Source organism: Salvia splendens, chromosome 12 (assembly GCF_004379255.2).
Source record: "Salvia splendens isolate huo1 chromosome 12, SspV2, whole genome shotgun sequence".
Taxonomy (NCBI): Eukaryota; Viridiplantae; Streptophyta; class Magnoliopsida; order Lamiales; family Lamiaceae; genus Salvia; species Salvia splendens.
In genome coordinates this window covers 8,307,087-8,320,720 of record NC_056043.1, presented here as the reverse complement: position 1 = coordinate 8,320,720, position 13,634 = coordinate 8,307,087, and the positions used below count along the sequence as shown (strand labels likewise).

The 13,634-nt window shown below is 39.0% G+C and overlaps 3 protein-coding genes across 5 annotated transcripts; 2 read left to right on the top strand and 1 right to left on the bottom strand.

The window, feature by feature from the left end:
• The first annotated feature begins 3,516 nt into the window (after positions 1 to 3,516).
• Positions 3,517 to 5,607, top strand: LOC121758810 (thioredoxin X, chloroplastic-like). Its single transcript, XM_042154217.1, has 2 exons — positions 3,517 to 3,900; positions 5,141 to 5,607. Exons 1-2 carry the CDS (start codon positions 3,574 to 3,576, stop codon positions 5,345 to 5,347), a joined length of 534 nt encoding a protein of 177 aa, XP_042010151.1. The 5' UTR covers positions 3,517 to 3,573; the 3' UTR covers positions 5,348 to 5,607.
• On the bottom strand, positions 3,908 to 7,335 carry LOC121758807 (pentatricopeptide repeat-containing protein At5g08305-like). 2 transcript variants are annotated; one of them, XR_006041561.1, is made up of 3 exons: positions 5,759 to 7,335; positions 4,131 to 4,310; positions 3,908 to 4,049 (listed from the first exon to the last, which is right to left on the bottom strand). XR_006041561.1 is itself a non-coding variant. In XM_042154215.1 (2 exons), exons 1-2 carry the CDS (start codon positions 7,325 to 7,327, stop codon positions 4,218 to 4,220), a joined length of 1,662 nt encoding a protein of 553 aa, XP_042010149.1. In that variant the 5' UTR covers positions 7,328 to 7,335; the 3' UTR covers positions 3,908 to 4,217. The 2 variants fall into 2 exon arrangements, 1 of the variants encoding a protein (XP_042010149.1); XM_042154215.1 differs by having other exon boundaries at positions 3,908 to 4,310.
• A 62-nt stretch (positions 7,336 to 7,397) lies between these two features.
• Positions 7,398 to 12,858, top strand: LOC121758808 (E3 ubiquitin ligase BIG BROTHER-related-like). 2 transcript variants are annotated; one of them, XR_006041562.1, is made up of 7 exons: positions 7,398 to 7,915; positions 10,476 to 10,815; positions 10,895 to 10,962; positions 11,716 to 11,757; positions 11,838 to 11,948; positions 12,085 to 12,193; positions 12,594 to 12,858. XR_006041562.1 is itself a non-coding variant. In XM_042154216.1 (7 exons), the coding sequence occupies exons 1-7, from the start codon at positions 7,733 to 7,735 to the stop codon at positions 12,642 to 12,644; spliced, it is 915 nt and encodes a 304-aa protein (XP_042010150.1). In that variant the 5' UTR covers positions 7,404 to 7,732; the 3' UTR covers positions 12,645 to 12,858. The 2 variants fall into 2 exon arrangements, 1 of the variants encoding a protein (XP_042010150.1); XM_042154216.1 differs by having other exon boundaries at positions 7,404 to 7,915; positions 11,838 to 11,959.
• Positions 12,859 to 13,634: the final 776 nt, after the last annotated feature.

The window sequence follows — 13,634 nt, the reverse complement described above, 5'->3', positions numbered from 1 at the left end:
CGGCTAGCCGATCTCCGGCGCTCGCCGGTTCGCTCGCCGAATCATTGTAACCGGCGAGTGCCATTTCGGTGAAAAAATCAGCGAGCGCACGCCGATTCGTGAGCGTTGGGCAATGCGCTCGCCGGTCCGCTCGCCGCCATTGCAGGCTCCGGACCGGCGAGCGATTTTTATTTTTATTTTTTAAATTTTCGAAACACTATATATACGCGCTTTGCACGTCATTTTCATTCGCACCACTTGTTTTAACGAGTACTCTCTCTATCTTAATTTCTGTACAAGATCAACAACGTGAAATGGAGAACAACAACGAAGGTACTCCAATGACGAGCGAGTCTCAAACTCCCCCGGTACCCTTGGGAGGTGTATGGGGTCCGATGCCCGGGTACTACAACATGTACCCGTGACAGCAGATGATGCTCGGGATGGCAGCCGGGGGGGGGTTACCGGCGATGCCGGGGTGGGCATCCGGGATGCAGATGATGCCGGGAGGGGTACCGGCGACGCAGGGGACGCCGGGGGGGGGGGGAACGTCTATCGCCCCAGTTTTGATTTTTCGACTGCTTCTTCACACACATTGACCCCAGCGGAGGCGCAGTTCACGCAATATGAGACTTTCTCCTTAGCGGAGTTGGGGTTTGATCTTCTCGGTGTTTCGGAAACTCCCGTTCAAACGGGGGGAGTAGGGCGGGGTCGGAGCCCCCCAAAGGGGAAGGGCAAGAGGGTCGGCGAGTCGTCGCAGCCGGTTGAGGACGACTGCTCGGTACGGAGGAGGTGGACGGATGCGGAGAACGTCGTGCTATCCAAGGCGTGGGTGAGTGTTTGCGATGATCCCCTCACTTCGAACAATCAGATGATCGTCAACATGTGGGCCAAAATAGCAGTAACCTACAAGGCATTTTGCCCGGTGGGGAGGCCGCGCAACGGGGAGGAGTGCCGGAAGGCGTGGGACCGAATCAGGGCTGGGGTCTCCCAATTTTCGGGCTTGTACGCCAACGCCCTCCGCATGCAGAGCAGTGGCCAAACGGAGGATGACTGCAGGAGGATAGCGGAGAAAGCCTTCCCCCAGCCCGAGTTGTATAAGGAGTTCACCTACTGGAACTGCTATGAGGTGCTGAACGACTCCGAGAAGTTCCGGGCAGGTGTCGACGCTGACTGGCCGAAGAAGCAACGACTGAACTATATAGGTGATTACAGCTGCAGCAGTGGTGGTTCCCACGACCTCCCCGAGGGTTCTCAGGAGCTCCCGTTGGTCAAAGGGGGGCGCAACGGGAGGCGTGGGAGGGGGGGCGCCGGGGGGTCCCAGGAGGTCCAGTCGGCATCCCCCCTTGGCCAGTAGACAGAGGATCTCAAATTCTTCGCGCGTCAACAAACCCGTGCTCAGATGGTCAAGATCTTAGTCGATTGGAAGGCGGCAGAGGACCCCGAGGAGAAGAGCTTTCTTCACGCATTGCTCGTGAGCATGCGTGACGATTTGAAGACCGGGGGGGCACGGGGGGTACCGGCGGCGGCGACGGTGGCGACAGAGACGAGGAGTGAGGCGGAGGTCGGGTTTTTTTTATAAATAATGTAATTTTTTTAAATTAATGTATTTTTTTAATGTACTTTTTTTAAAATTAATGTATTTTTTTAATGTACTTTTTTAATTTTAAATAATATTATTGAATTTTCGCGTATCTGTGTCGTAAATTTAATTCCGTATTTTGTGTGATTGTCAATTATTTGTTTTATATAATTAGGAACGATGTGGCTAGGCTATTGTTGGGCTATTTGCTTGTCCTGATGATGTGGCAGGAGGATTTTTAGTACTGATGATGTGGTAAAAGTAGTTTGTGGCTGGGTTATTGCTGGGCTATTGCCGGGCGAAAGTAATTGTTGATGGTCTTATTGTTCTTTTGTCATTCGTTAAAGTACAAGAAGTTATAAAACTAAAGAAATTCAAAGGTCAAAAGCATGTATAATTATGCCTGCTTAATTGGTCGACTTCGGTTAAAATCAGACTAGATAGTTAGTTAACCAGTTCCTACACTAATCACTCGGAACCGAAGAATCGATTTTTTCATTCAATTTACATTCAAATTTATTCGGATAAAAATTTATATAATTCAATATCGAAAAAATGAGAGAGAGATTCTTTAACTCGAAAAATTAGATAGTACAAAGCTTAAGATATTTGAATGATCCTAAAACTCTAAATGAAGATGGATAGATGATGATCTAACACGTTTTGAAACGTCAATGTGCATTTGATGAACAAAAGATTAACATCGTTTTACTCTACGAAATCATGGACACATCTTTTCTACTTGGGGCAAACAGAATTATTGGTAGAGTTGACAACAACTTTTTAAACCAAAGGTAATTTTCCTACTCTCGTGCACCGACATTGGGATTGACCTGACTTGACCAAACCAGACCAACTTATCTGCATTCCTGATAGATGTGAAGATATAGAAAAACTATTTTTTGGTACGAAGGGAAGGGGTACTTAGGAAGACTAAAGACAATAGTAGTAGTACATAGGATTGATAATTTTTTTTATCTAGGATTGATAATTTTTTATCCGACGTGAATCCGCACGAAAATAATGGGTTTGGATCAAGCTTTATGAGGTTTGTATCCTTATTAGGTTGATTCAATAAGAACCTGATAATTTCAGGTTGAGTTCGAGTTGGATGCGGGTTGGATACAGATAACCCATTAAAAATAATACTATTATTTCTTTTATTGTTTTTCTTAAAGAAAGTACTAATGTTTTACTTTAATTATTTAATTCTCGTGAAAAATGATTTTTTTTATCTAAATCAAGTTTTAAAATTAGATTCAATAGTGTAATACTTCTCCGTCTACGAATAGGAGTCCCGTTTTTTTTATTTTGGTCTGTCCGCGAATAAGAGTTTCGGTTAATAATTACCATAGATGGTAAAAAGGTCTCACATTCCACTAACTAATTTCACTCACATATTATTTAAAACTAATATATGCAAGTAGGATCTATATTTCACTAACTTTCTTCCACCCACTTTTCTTAACATTTATTAGAACTCGTGCCGGAAAGAAATGAGACTCTTATTTACGAACGGATGAAGTATCAGGTTTAAATCATGTAATATTGGGTTCAGGTCGTTATCGTGTCGTGTTAACCCATATTATATCGTGTCGTTAACGGATTCGTGCCGGGTTTGGGTCGTGTTCAGGTTTGAGGGTAGCAGATTGAGTTCGTGTACGGATTGACAGTTTCCGTATCAGGTCGAGTTAGGGTCAGGCCTTATTGGGTTGGGTCATTATCAGGTTGACCCGATAACAATCTGATTCGCCCGATTTGCCAATCCTAATAGTACATGAAAAATAAATCCATGGAAAAAACATTTGAGTGTGACGATATAGATATTGTACATCACATAATTTGCGAGTATAACAAAATTATTTATCATAATTTTTTTAATGAATAAACTGAAAGCAAAGGCTGACGAAAATGAACAGTTTAATAATAAAGGATATATAAGAAAATTAGCGCCACTCAAAGGCCTTCAGATAGCCACATCATCAATCTCCTCTCTTCCTCCTCCTTCCACCATGACCATCGCATTTGCCCCAACTTCCAAACCGCTCCCGCCGGTGCGTGCAATTACTGCCGCTGCCAGTATCGCCTACAACGCTTCCTCCTCTTATGCTCCCTGCTCTTCTTCATTCAGCAACCGCAGCATGATTCGGTTGCGAAACGGGAGAAAATCGTCGCCCCTTCTAATAAAGTGTGGCGGCGGTGGCGCAGTACAAGAGATTGATGAGAGTCAATTCGCCGACGTCGTTTTGAAGTCTACGTGCCCTGTCCTTGTTGAGTTCGTCGCTACGTGGTGTGGTCCCTGCCGTTTGGTTGCTCCAGCGGTTCAATCACTTGCTAAGGTAAGTTGGAGTAATTCATCTGAATTGAGTTCTGAATACACTCATATATTATGCATTTGTGTATTTTTGCCGACTGAAATTCCCTGAGTACTTGATTTCTCACAATTCAACCTCAGATTTTACAGTATGGTGTTTGCTGTAACAACTATCTGTTCTATGAAATGAAATCAAGCATTATTTTGTTAATTAATAAGCTATTAAACTTGGAATGTTTATATGCATATTCATACCCGATTGTGCGAATCATTTATTGCAAGTATCCTGCTGAATTGACCGTCTATAATGCTGCTAAAAGATCAGTTCCTGGCTGCTGGTATTCATGTTGTTCTAGTTCCTTGAAGATTGATCATAGCTGCTGTGTATGTGTTAACCATCTTGCTTCTCGTGTTAGGGAATGCACATACCCGTACCTGTTAAACAGAATCCGGCTGGTAAAAAGGACTCTTGATTGGCTTAAGAAACTTTGATGTTTTGTTAAATTAGGATAAGCCAGACGCTAGATGAAGGAGATAGATAATTACATAATGTCGTGAGTCGTAACCAACTAAAATGAAGCCATGTTAAGAGTTGAGGGCTTTTAGAAATAATGTGCTCTACAATTGAGGGCCAAGTGGACATTATGGACAAAATTAATCTTGCCTGCTTCAACGAGGCAGTGATATAGCTCCTCTATACATATTGCAGAAAGCAAAATGTTTTCTATAACTTCAGCTCAGAGGTCATATCCATCTTCTATTCCCCGTACATTACTCATCCTATAGGGATTTTGGTGAAACATGGATAATTTCTCCGGTTGGCATTGGTAGGTCTGTGAAGATGAATGGCATAACGGGCTATAGATGTGAGGTGTGTAATTTTAGTCGCATCCTTACAAAGATATCTTCTGTAATTAGTGACTCATTAGCATTCCTATTTAACTAATCCATACTCATAATATAGATACTTGAAATCTCCCTTGTATATTAAATTTTTGTTGTTGTACATTAGGTTGATCTTTTCTTTCCTGCATTATAAATGCATCTTAAATCTGCTTCTTTGGAGATGCATCTGCTTGGGATTGTATATGTGCAACTTGTTCTTTTCCTCGTACAAGTGCCTTGTGAGGTGTAACTACCACCATTTAGAAATTAAATACTTATATAAACAGTCTCCCTGATGAAGCTTAATGGAAAATGAATTGTATTTAGTTCATCATATTAGGAATTGACTTTACTTCCTTGTTCATTCTATGCAAATCAAGGAATATGAGAGCAAACTGACAATCGTGAAGGTTGATCATGATGCAAACCCTGGACTGATTGAGGAATACAAGGTGTATGGGTTGCCTGCATTGATCATGTTCCAGAATGGAAAGGAAATTCCTGAGAGCAGGAGGGAGGGTGCAATAAGCAAGAGTAAACTTAAAGAGTATATAGATAAATATCTAGAATCAGTATCTGTTGTTTAGAGTTCACTGCTCAACTGCTTTTCCTGCCGGTGTGCTCAGAACGAAGATGAGACATTTCGCCGTAAACTGTATTCAATCCGACCCTCTTACAGTTAAAGTAGATTCTGCTGTATGTTTTTGTTGTATATTTCCTTAAGCTGTTTATAGGCGAGTAACATAGTATTTGAATAAAGTTGATTCTGCATATTGCTTTGTATGAATCTATACAATGGCTTTTGTAAGTGAACTGTATTATGCTAATAAAATATTTTTGATACTTATATGAACATTTTAAATGTTACTAATATTTTATTCCAGCTAAGAATGAATAATCTCGATTGCAAGCATAAAGAATTGGCAGTTGTTGGTCTATTATACCTACATAAACAGATCATCAAAAACTTTAACAAGTCCTCAGTTTAAACTACTTACAAAATCTTGTCTTTCAGAATCATCTGATTTTAATTTAATCTCTTCACCAATCACAACCAACATTAAATAAATCTCCTCTATTTCAGGATGTGCCTTATCACGAGCAGTAAATCTATGAAGAACTCCACAAACCTCCACACAGCTATAACCAGGGGACTTCCTCACGCCTCTTGACTCCATGGCTTCTCTAGTGCTCCTAGCCTTGTCCCAACGCCTCACCACGGCATACACATTCGACAGCCCAACATACCGGCCATCGTGAGCAGGGTCCAACTCAACAAGCCTCTTCCCCACTATCTCAGCAAGATCAAACTCTCTATGGTTTATGCAGCCATTCAGTAACGCCCCTAAAGTTGATGGGGTTGGTTCCATCGGCATTTCACAAACAAGCTGGCATGCTTCGTCCAGACGCCCTGCTCGCGCTAGAACATCCACCATGCAAGCATAATGCTCACTCTTTGGCACCATGCCGTCCCTAGTTATAGATTTGAAATATCCCCATGCCTCGTCCACAAGGCCTCCGTGGGCGCAGGCGCTCATCAAGCACAAGTAAGTGATCTCGTCTGGTCTGATTCCCAAATTCTGCATCGCGGCATAAATTCCTAGCGCCTCTGAGGTAAGGCCGTGAGTGGCAAGCCCTCCAATCACGGCGTTCCACAGCAAAACATCAGTCTTTCTTGCTGAGACCTCATGAAACAAGACCAACGCCTCGTTGATAGCTCCACACTTCACGTACATGTCCACAAGGGAGGTCCTCAACGCAAGAGTAAGGGGGAGGCGTTCCTCGGCTATGTATTGGTGCATAGCTCTCCCTTGCTCGAGTGCACCGAGGTGAGAGCAAGCGCATAAAACGCTAACCATTGTCACATCATTCGCCTTCGGGCCGTCAGCTCTCATCGCCTCAAAAACCACCAGTGCTTCCTTGTGATCGCCGTCCTTGACATAGCCATCAATCAGAGCGCTCCACGACACGACGTCCCTTTCAGGCATTTCGTCGAACACTTGCCTCATCGAGCTCACATCCCCGGATTTGGCATACCCATCCAGCATTGAATTCCAAGAAACGAAATTCCTCATCGGCATTTCGTCGAACACCTTCCTCGCACTCGCCACTTCACCGGCAGATCCATACATATGGATAAAGGAATTGCAAATGAATAAATCGGAGGCAAGGCCACTTCTCAACACACGGGCATGGATACACCCGGCGGCTTTCCGGTCAGAGAGGCGGGCCGCTGCCTTGGCGAGAAAAGGGTACGTGAGATAGTCGGGGACGACGGCATTCAGCAACATTTTGGCGAAAATGAGGAAGCATTTAGCTGGGTTATTGCTGTTGGCGAAGCCCCGTATGACTGCATTGTAGTGGAAGAGCGTGGGGTTGGAGAGGTGAAGGAAAAAGCGGTGAGCATAGCTGATGTCGGATGAGGCAGAAGTTGCAGCGAAGGAGAGGATCTTCCAAGAAAAATGGTCGATTTTGGAGAGACCTGAGGTTGTTAGCAGCGCATGAATTTGCTTTAGATGAGACCGGGATTTGCAGTTATCGAGCAAAGCTCTGAAGCATTCTACCATTCGCAGGGATGAGAGTGGGAGGAAGTGAATTGCTTCAACTAATTAGCAAAATAATTTTTCATATGATTAGATTAAGAAAATGGAAAAGGCCAAAAACACCCTTAATAATCGATGTGCTAATTCAAAATTAACCTTAAAATCCGGTGAGAATGCTCAGAAAAATTGGAAGTTTATTAGCATAAAAAAATTGGGTTTTTTTATAAGATAGATTCGATTTGGTGGGTAAAGATTTTGAAATAGCAGCACTCCAAAAGCAACCGCACCGCTTTCTTCTACGTCTCTCTCAGTTTATTGTTTAATTCGATTTTGATTTTTCCTTCCCTTCCTAACCCTCCACATTTCATCCTCTCCCTTGCTTCTGCAATTCAAGATTTTCTCCAATTTCAATTTTCTGTTGAACAAGAAATGGACGACTCCAATGCCAATGCTCCCGCTGACACCGCCGCCTCCGCCGAAGGAGAACAAAACCCTGCCAACAGTCCGCCGAATGGAGGCGACGGCGCCGACAATCTCAGCCGGAGAACTCCCTTTACGAACCTCAGTCAAGTCGATGCGGATCTCGCCCTTGCCCGTACTCTCCAGGAGCAGGTTTTTGTTTCTTCGGCTCTTGTCTTTTTTCTGCTACCGATTCCCAATTATTTAGAATTTTTTTGGTTCCTATCTTTCTTATCTTTTGGAATATTTGGTTTCTCTCACGTTTTTTTGGTTAATTTGATTCACCATTTTAGATTGAGGATATTCCCTGTCTCTGCATTACAAATGTTTGTTCCGATTTTTATCGTGTGTGATTAAGCTTCGCTTCAAATTAGTCACACATAGGGGTGGGAAATTATACCGAAATACCGTAATACCGGACTTACCGTACCGAAAAAATACCGAAAATACCGATTTTTCGGTATACCGCAGTTTCCGGTACGGTATGATACCGTACCGCAGTGTTTCGGTACGGTAACGGTATCAATTTTTCTATACCGCGGTATACCGGTATACCACGGTATACCGAAACTTCGGTATATACCGAATCCACGGTATACCAGTATACCGTGGTATACCGAATATTCGGTATACCGATAGATTATTATATATATATATATATATATATATATATTAATATTAAATATGTTGTAATATATATATTACATTTATATATGTATTATATTAAAAAAATTTAATACATTTAATACAATAAAATTAAACATTCAAATGATAATTTATTCAAACAAATTCAAAATTAACCTGAATTATTTTTTTATCAACTCATCCTATTAAATATAATAAACACAATAGCACATAACACCGAAAGAAGATTGGAAATACGATATTGGGAATATGTTTCAACAGAGCACATTTGAAAGAATTTGTATTAACTCACACCATTTAATATATGATTATTTGCGTAATGTCATATTCCAAATATACAAAGTAATTAAAAATTTTGTTTTATTCTTCGTCCCACTTCATAAAATGTCAATTAAAAATATGTGCAGCTGAAAATGAATCAAATCGTTTAATTAGTGTTTAATTCATTGTATGTTATCTTATTTTATATACTACTTAAATTGAAGGATGAATAAATAGGATACTGATCAGTCATTCTTAATTCTTAAAGAGAAATAAATGTCCAATTTAAATTACTAACTAGTGTCACGCCCGTGCGATGCACGGGTCATTTTAATTTCTTCATATTTATTTCATTTTGCGAAATAAAAGTTGTGAAATGATAAACAAAAGAATATTCGACATCCTCTTACTTTGGATTATACTTTTTCAATCACATTAACCCCACATAGGCACAAGAGTGTGTTTAAATGCTACATTTTCTTAAAAATGTCAATACGATCACATTAAAATTTCAACACATATTTGTGTTGACATTTTAATAAACTGTCTTGACATTTAAATATCAGACTTAAAATTAAAAAGCATTTTAAATCTGTGAAAATATGAATTAACCGTTGAGTTATAACTGTAGGAGCAAGTTTACGTTGCAATAATTTAATATTGCACTGGTGAGACACATTCTAGTCGAGATTCATTTCATTGCAATATAGCGACCCTATACACTAAAAACTCAAACCTTGAAACCTAAATCCTAAACCCTTAACTTTAAAATATACTCATCATAACCAACAAATGAGCCAAATTTTGATATATGTTGAATTTTAGTATTTTCACATTAAAAAAAATATTATTTGCTAGTATTTTAAAAATTTATTCAAATCAAAGGAAGACCGTGAAACCTAAATCCTAAACCCTTAACTTTAAAATATACTCATGCATGTTTATAATGATAGATTGAAATTAAAGTCTAGGGGGAAAAATTGAATCTTTATTTCATTACACTTGTAAATCTATTTGGAGATTTTATTTATAAGACCAATTATTACTACTATTGGTCTAAATAGCCAAAAATAATCAATAAGTACCTTCATTTTATCATTAACCACGATTATGGGATAAAATTCTGAATATATGTAATAAAAAATAATCCATAAATATATATTAAAAGATACTTAAAGATAAACATCATCGGCAACAACAAATATAATATGATACTTGAAAACATGCTAACCAAAATATAAAATTGAATAGAGTGATGGACGAATTACCGATAGCAAAAAATAATGAACAATCGAGAAACCAATTAGTAAATGAACAAATCAAGAAACCAATTATTTGTCGGTATACCGTTACCGTTATTACGGTATACCGTACCGTGTTTCGGTATACCGTTAAAAAACGGTATACCGAAACACGGTACGGTAGACCGTAATAACGGTATGGTAACGGTATCAAAAAATATCATACCGAATTTCCGGTATACCGGAATTTTGGTATACCGAAAATTCGGTACGGTATCGGTATTGAATTTTGTCATACCGTACTTTCCGGTACGGTATGCGGTATGGCACGGTCGGTACGGTATACCGTACCGACCCACCCCTAGTCACACAGTTATTCAAAAAATCGAATGAATCTTGAGTTTCTGTGCATCTGCAACTGTTTTTGTAATTGTGTTGTTTTAGTCATGATTACGTATGATGAATGCATTTTATTTGTACTAAGTAAAGTAGTATATCATAAAGAGAAGTGAATTGCACTTTGTGTTTAGCATTCTGAAACTGAAATTGATCTACTTTTTGGGCAGGAGAGAGCTTATATGTTGTTGGCAATGGGTGGTGGGGATGGCATTCCTTATGGAAGCTGGGGAGATGATAGTTATGGGCATGAAAATGCAATTTATGATGATGATTATGATGATGCTAGTGAAGAGGATTATGATGGTTCTGGTGTAGAGGTGGATGGTGATGAATCAGAAGATGCTTTTGATGTGCACGCTCGTGGTGAAGGAGTAGAAAATGATAATCAGTCAGCAGAAATGGATCCCGCTTCGTTTTCTAGTGATGAGGCCTTTGCTAGAGCATTGCAAGATGCTGAGGAACGGGAAATGGCAGCCAGAATGTTGGCACTATCAGGGATAAATGAGAGTAGGAGTCAGATCTTTATTTGATTAATTATCACTTTCATGGAACTATAGAGAATTAAAATCTCTCTGGTGATTTGTAGTGGTTGTTGGGGATGATGAAGGCGTGGATGAAGATGAAGATGAAGATGAGGAAGCTGGAATTCTTCCGGTACTTCTGCCATGTTTCTTTCTATTTCATGTTTTTATTGCTTGTGGGTTGGTGGATAAATAAAATATTTTCGAGCTGGATTTTCTTGTTTTCTGTAATTTTGGATAGTTGTCTTATATTCATAATGTGCTGAACAAAAAGAGAATGAATCGTGCTGAAGAAATGTGCACATATTTTATGTTGAAAATTATTTGACCTGATTAAATGTGGGCATAACTACCTTGTGAGTGCTATTTTATAGTAGTACTTGAATAGGGAAGTGTGAATAGCTATAGATTCTATTCATGAAGGGTACTGGATAAAAGCAAGAGGAAGGGTAATGCTAAGCTCCTATCAGGCACAAAATTAGAAGAGAGGAGTGATGGGGTGGGAGGAAAATGGGAATATAAAAAATGGTCCATGTAGGGGAATGTTTCTCCTCCAGTAATTTCCATCCCCCAAATGTGGGAAGCAATACTCATTTCCCACTCTTATAAGTCCTGTTCCCCTAAAACTGTAAAGTCTCACTTAAATATGGACTGCATTTACAATCCATGACGTGAACTGTGTCAAAATAACTATTCTAAGTAGATTATTTGGGAGTCGGCTCTAGATAATTTTATTGCCTCATTCATTGTAAAGAGCAGTCCAACTTTTGAATTATGTCATTATTGTCTTAGTTATTTTGCACTGAAGTTGTTAAATTATGTTACTAATCCTATTGAGAGTTTTCAAGATATGTTATGTATGCCTGACTTGGTAATTCATGTTTAGGATACATGGGACGAGGTTGATCCTGATGAACTCTCGTATGAGGTAAATTGGAATGCTCTTTCCTGCTCTCTTTCTTGTTGTGCACGCTGTACTTTGATATCATGGTTGACTTAATTTTGCAGGAGTTGATTGCATTAGGAGAAGTTGTTGGAACAGAGAGCAGGGGTCTTTCTGCAGATACTATAGCTTCTTTGGCTTCCATCAACTATAAATCACAAGACACTCAAGAAGGGGTCAGTGATTCGTAAGTAAAAATCTCTTGCTTTTACCAAACCCCATTCCATCATTTGCTTATCTCCCCACCTTCTAGATTCATCTTTCACGTATGGTTTGCCAATACATTAATAACAATATTCCTGTGATCCTCAGCTGTGTAATATGTAGATTGGACTATGAGGATGGCGATGCATTGACTGTTCTCTCTTGCAAACATTTATATCATCCAGAATGTATTAACGATTGGTTACAAATCAACAAGGTATACTCTTTAATATGAAAGCTTGTGTACTGTTTTAGGTGCTTCTGCCTGTATGCTTCTTGAACCTTCGTTGCATTAATCCAACATTAAGCTCGTGGACTTTAGTGCAAAATTAATGACAAGAGGCGTTGAACAGTGTTGGTAGTTAGCCCATGAGATGGTTGGGTGTTTGAGAGTCTGATCCATAGGTAGATTGCTAATTGCAGCATTGTCTACTGAAATAAGAAAGGAATCTATCGGAACATGGTTTTGCTCTAGAAAACTCTCTTTTAGTGGTAGCTATATTGGTAGCTGACTAGGGGCAGTTTTTCTCATATGAGCTGAGATTGTTTACTTCGAGTTGCTTATATAGTTATATGCTTGTGCATGGATATTGTGATAAAGAATAATGTGTGTGTAGGTTTGTCCCGTGTGCAGCACTGAAGTATCGAACTCTTCAGGAAAAAGCTAGTAGACTCAATCAGCAACAGCAAGCTCAGTTGTCTACATTCTTATACTATGATGCATTCAAGCTTTGTCTCTTATTTGTATCATCATTTCACAAATTTCTTAGCAACATAATTTTAACTTGTCTAGTTTTTTACACTTAGTTATGTTTATGAATTCTTTGATAGTTCAGATTATTACAGAACTTCCTATAGTGAAATTTATAGTGTAGTTGGTAATTTACTTGTTGCACTCTGCTAACTGCCTTTTGTGGAAATGCATCTGTTGCCTATTACTCCGTATAACCGTGGGGTAAATACGTATCTCATACAAAATGTTTCACATTTGTTTCATATTAGTACAAAAAGTTTGAAGTTTACATAATCATACAAAATATTTCACTTGTGTTTCAATTTAATACATTCCGTTACATGTGTTTAAACGATGTTAACTTTTCACTTATGTGACGTACAAACCATAAAACAATGATGAAATTTTTTGTACTAATATGAAACAATGATAAAACTTTTTGTACTATCATGAAACAATTATGAAACATTTTGTACTTCACATAGACAAAGAGTTAACGGCATCCAAACAAAAATAACGGAATGTATAAAATTGAAACACGAGTGAAACATTTTGTATTATTTATGTAAACTTCAAACTTTTTGTACTAATATAAAACAAATGTGAAACATTTTGTATGTGTTATGTATTTATCCCTATAACCTTACATCCCACTCACTTTCTCCCTTTACTTTTCTTCACAAAGTTAAACAATTTCTTAATTAAAATGACTCTTTAAATGGTGGACGGGGGAGTACTGCTACTCTACAAATTATGCATTGATCACTTGAGCTTTGTCATAATTATTTAGTTATTGCAAATAATTAATGAAAGCAACCTCCTAGTTCCCAAATGCCTTAACGTTATTTGCTTTTGTTGGAATCTAGCTCAATCATTGATGTTTGACTCGTATGAAAGATAAAAGATTTAATTTTGTAAAATTAAA

Coding starts and splice junctions, on each gene's coding strand:
- LOC121758810 (XM_042154217.1), top strand. CDS start 3,574: ATGACCATCGCATTTGCCCCAACTTCCAAACCGCTCCCGCCGGTGCGT. Junction 3,901..5,140: donor CGGTTCAATCACTTGCTAAG/GTAAGTTGGAGT, acceptor ATGCAAATCAAG/GAATATGAGAGCAAACTGAC.
- LOC121758807 (XM_042154215.1), bottom strand. CDS start 7,327: ATGGTAGAATGCTTCAGAGCTTTGCTCGATAACTGCAAATCCCGGTCT. Junction 4,311..5,758: donor ATTCTGAAAGACAAGATTTT/GTAAGTAGTTTA, acceptor TCTGTTTAACAG/GTACGGGTATGTGCATTCCC.
- LOC121758808 (XM_042154216.1), top strand. CDS start 7,733: ATGGACGACTCCAATGCCAATGCTCCCGCTGACACCGCCGCCTCCGCC. Junction 11,758..11,837: donor CTGATGAACTCTCGTATGAG/GTAAATTGGAAT, acceptor TTAATTTTGCAG/GAGTTGATTGCATTAGGAGA. Junction 11,960..12,084: donor CAAGAAGGGGTCAGTGATTC/GTAAGTAAAAAT, acceptor TGTGATCCTCAG/CTGTGTAATATGTAGATTGG.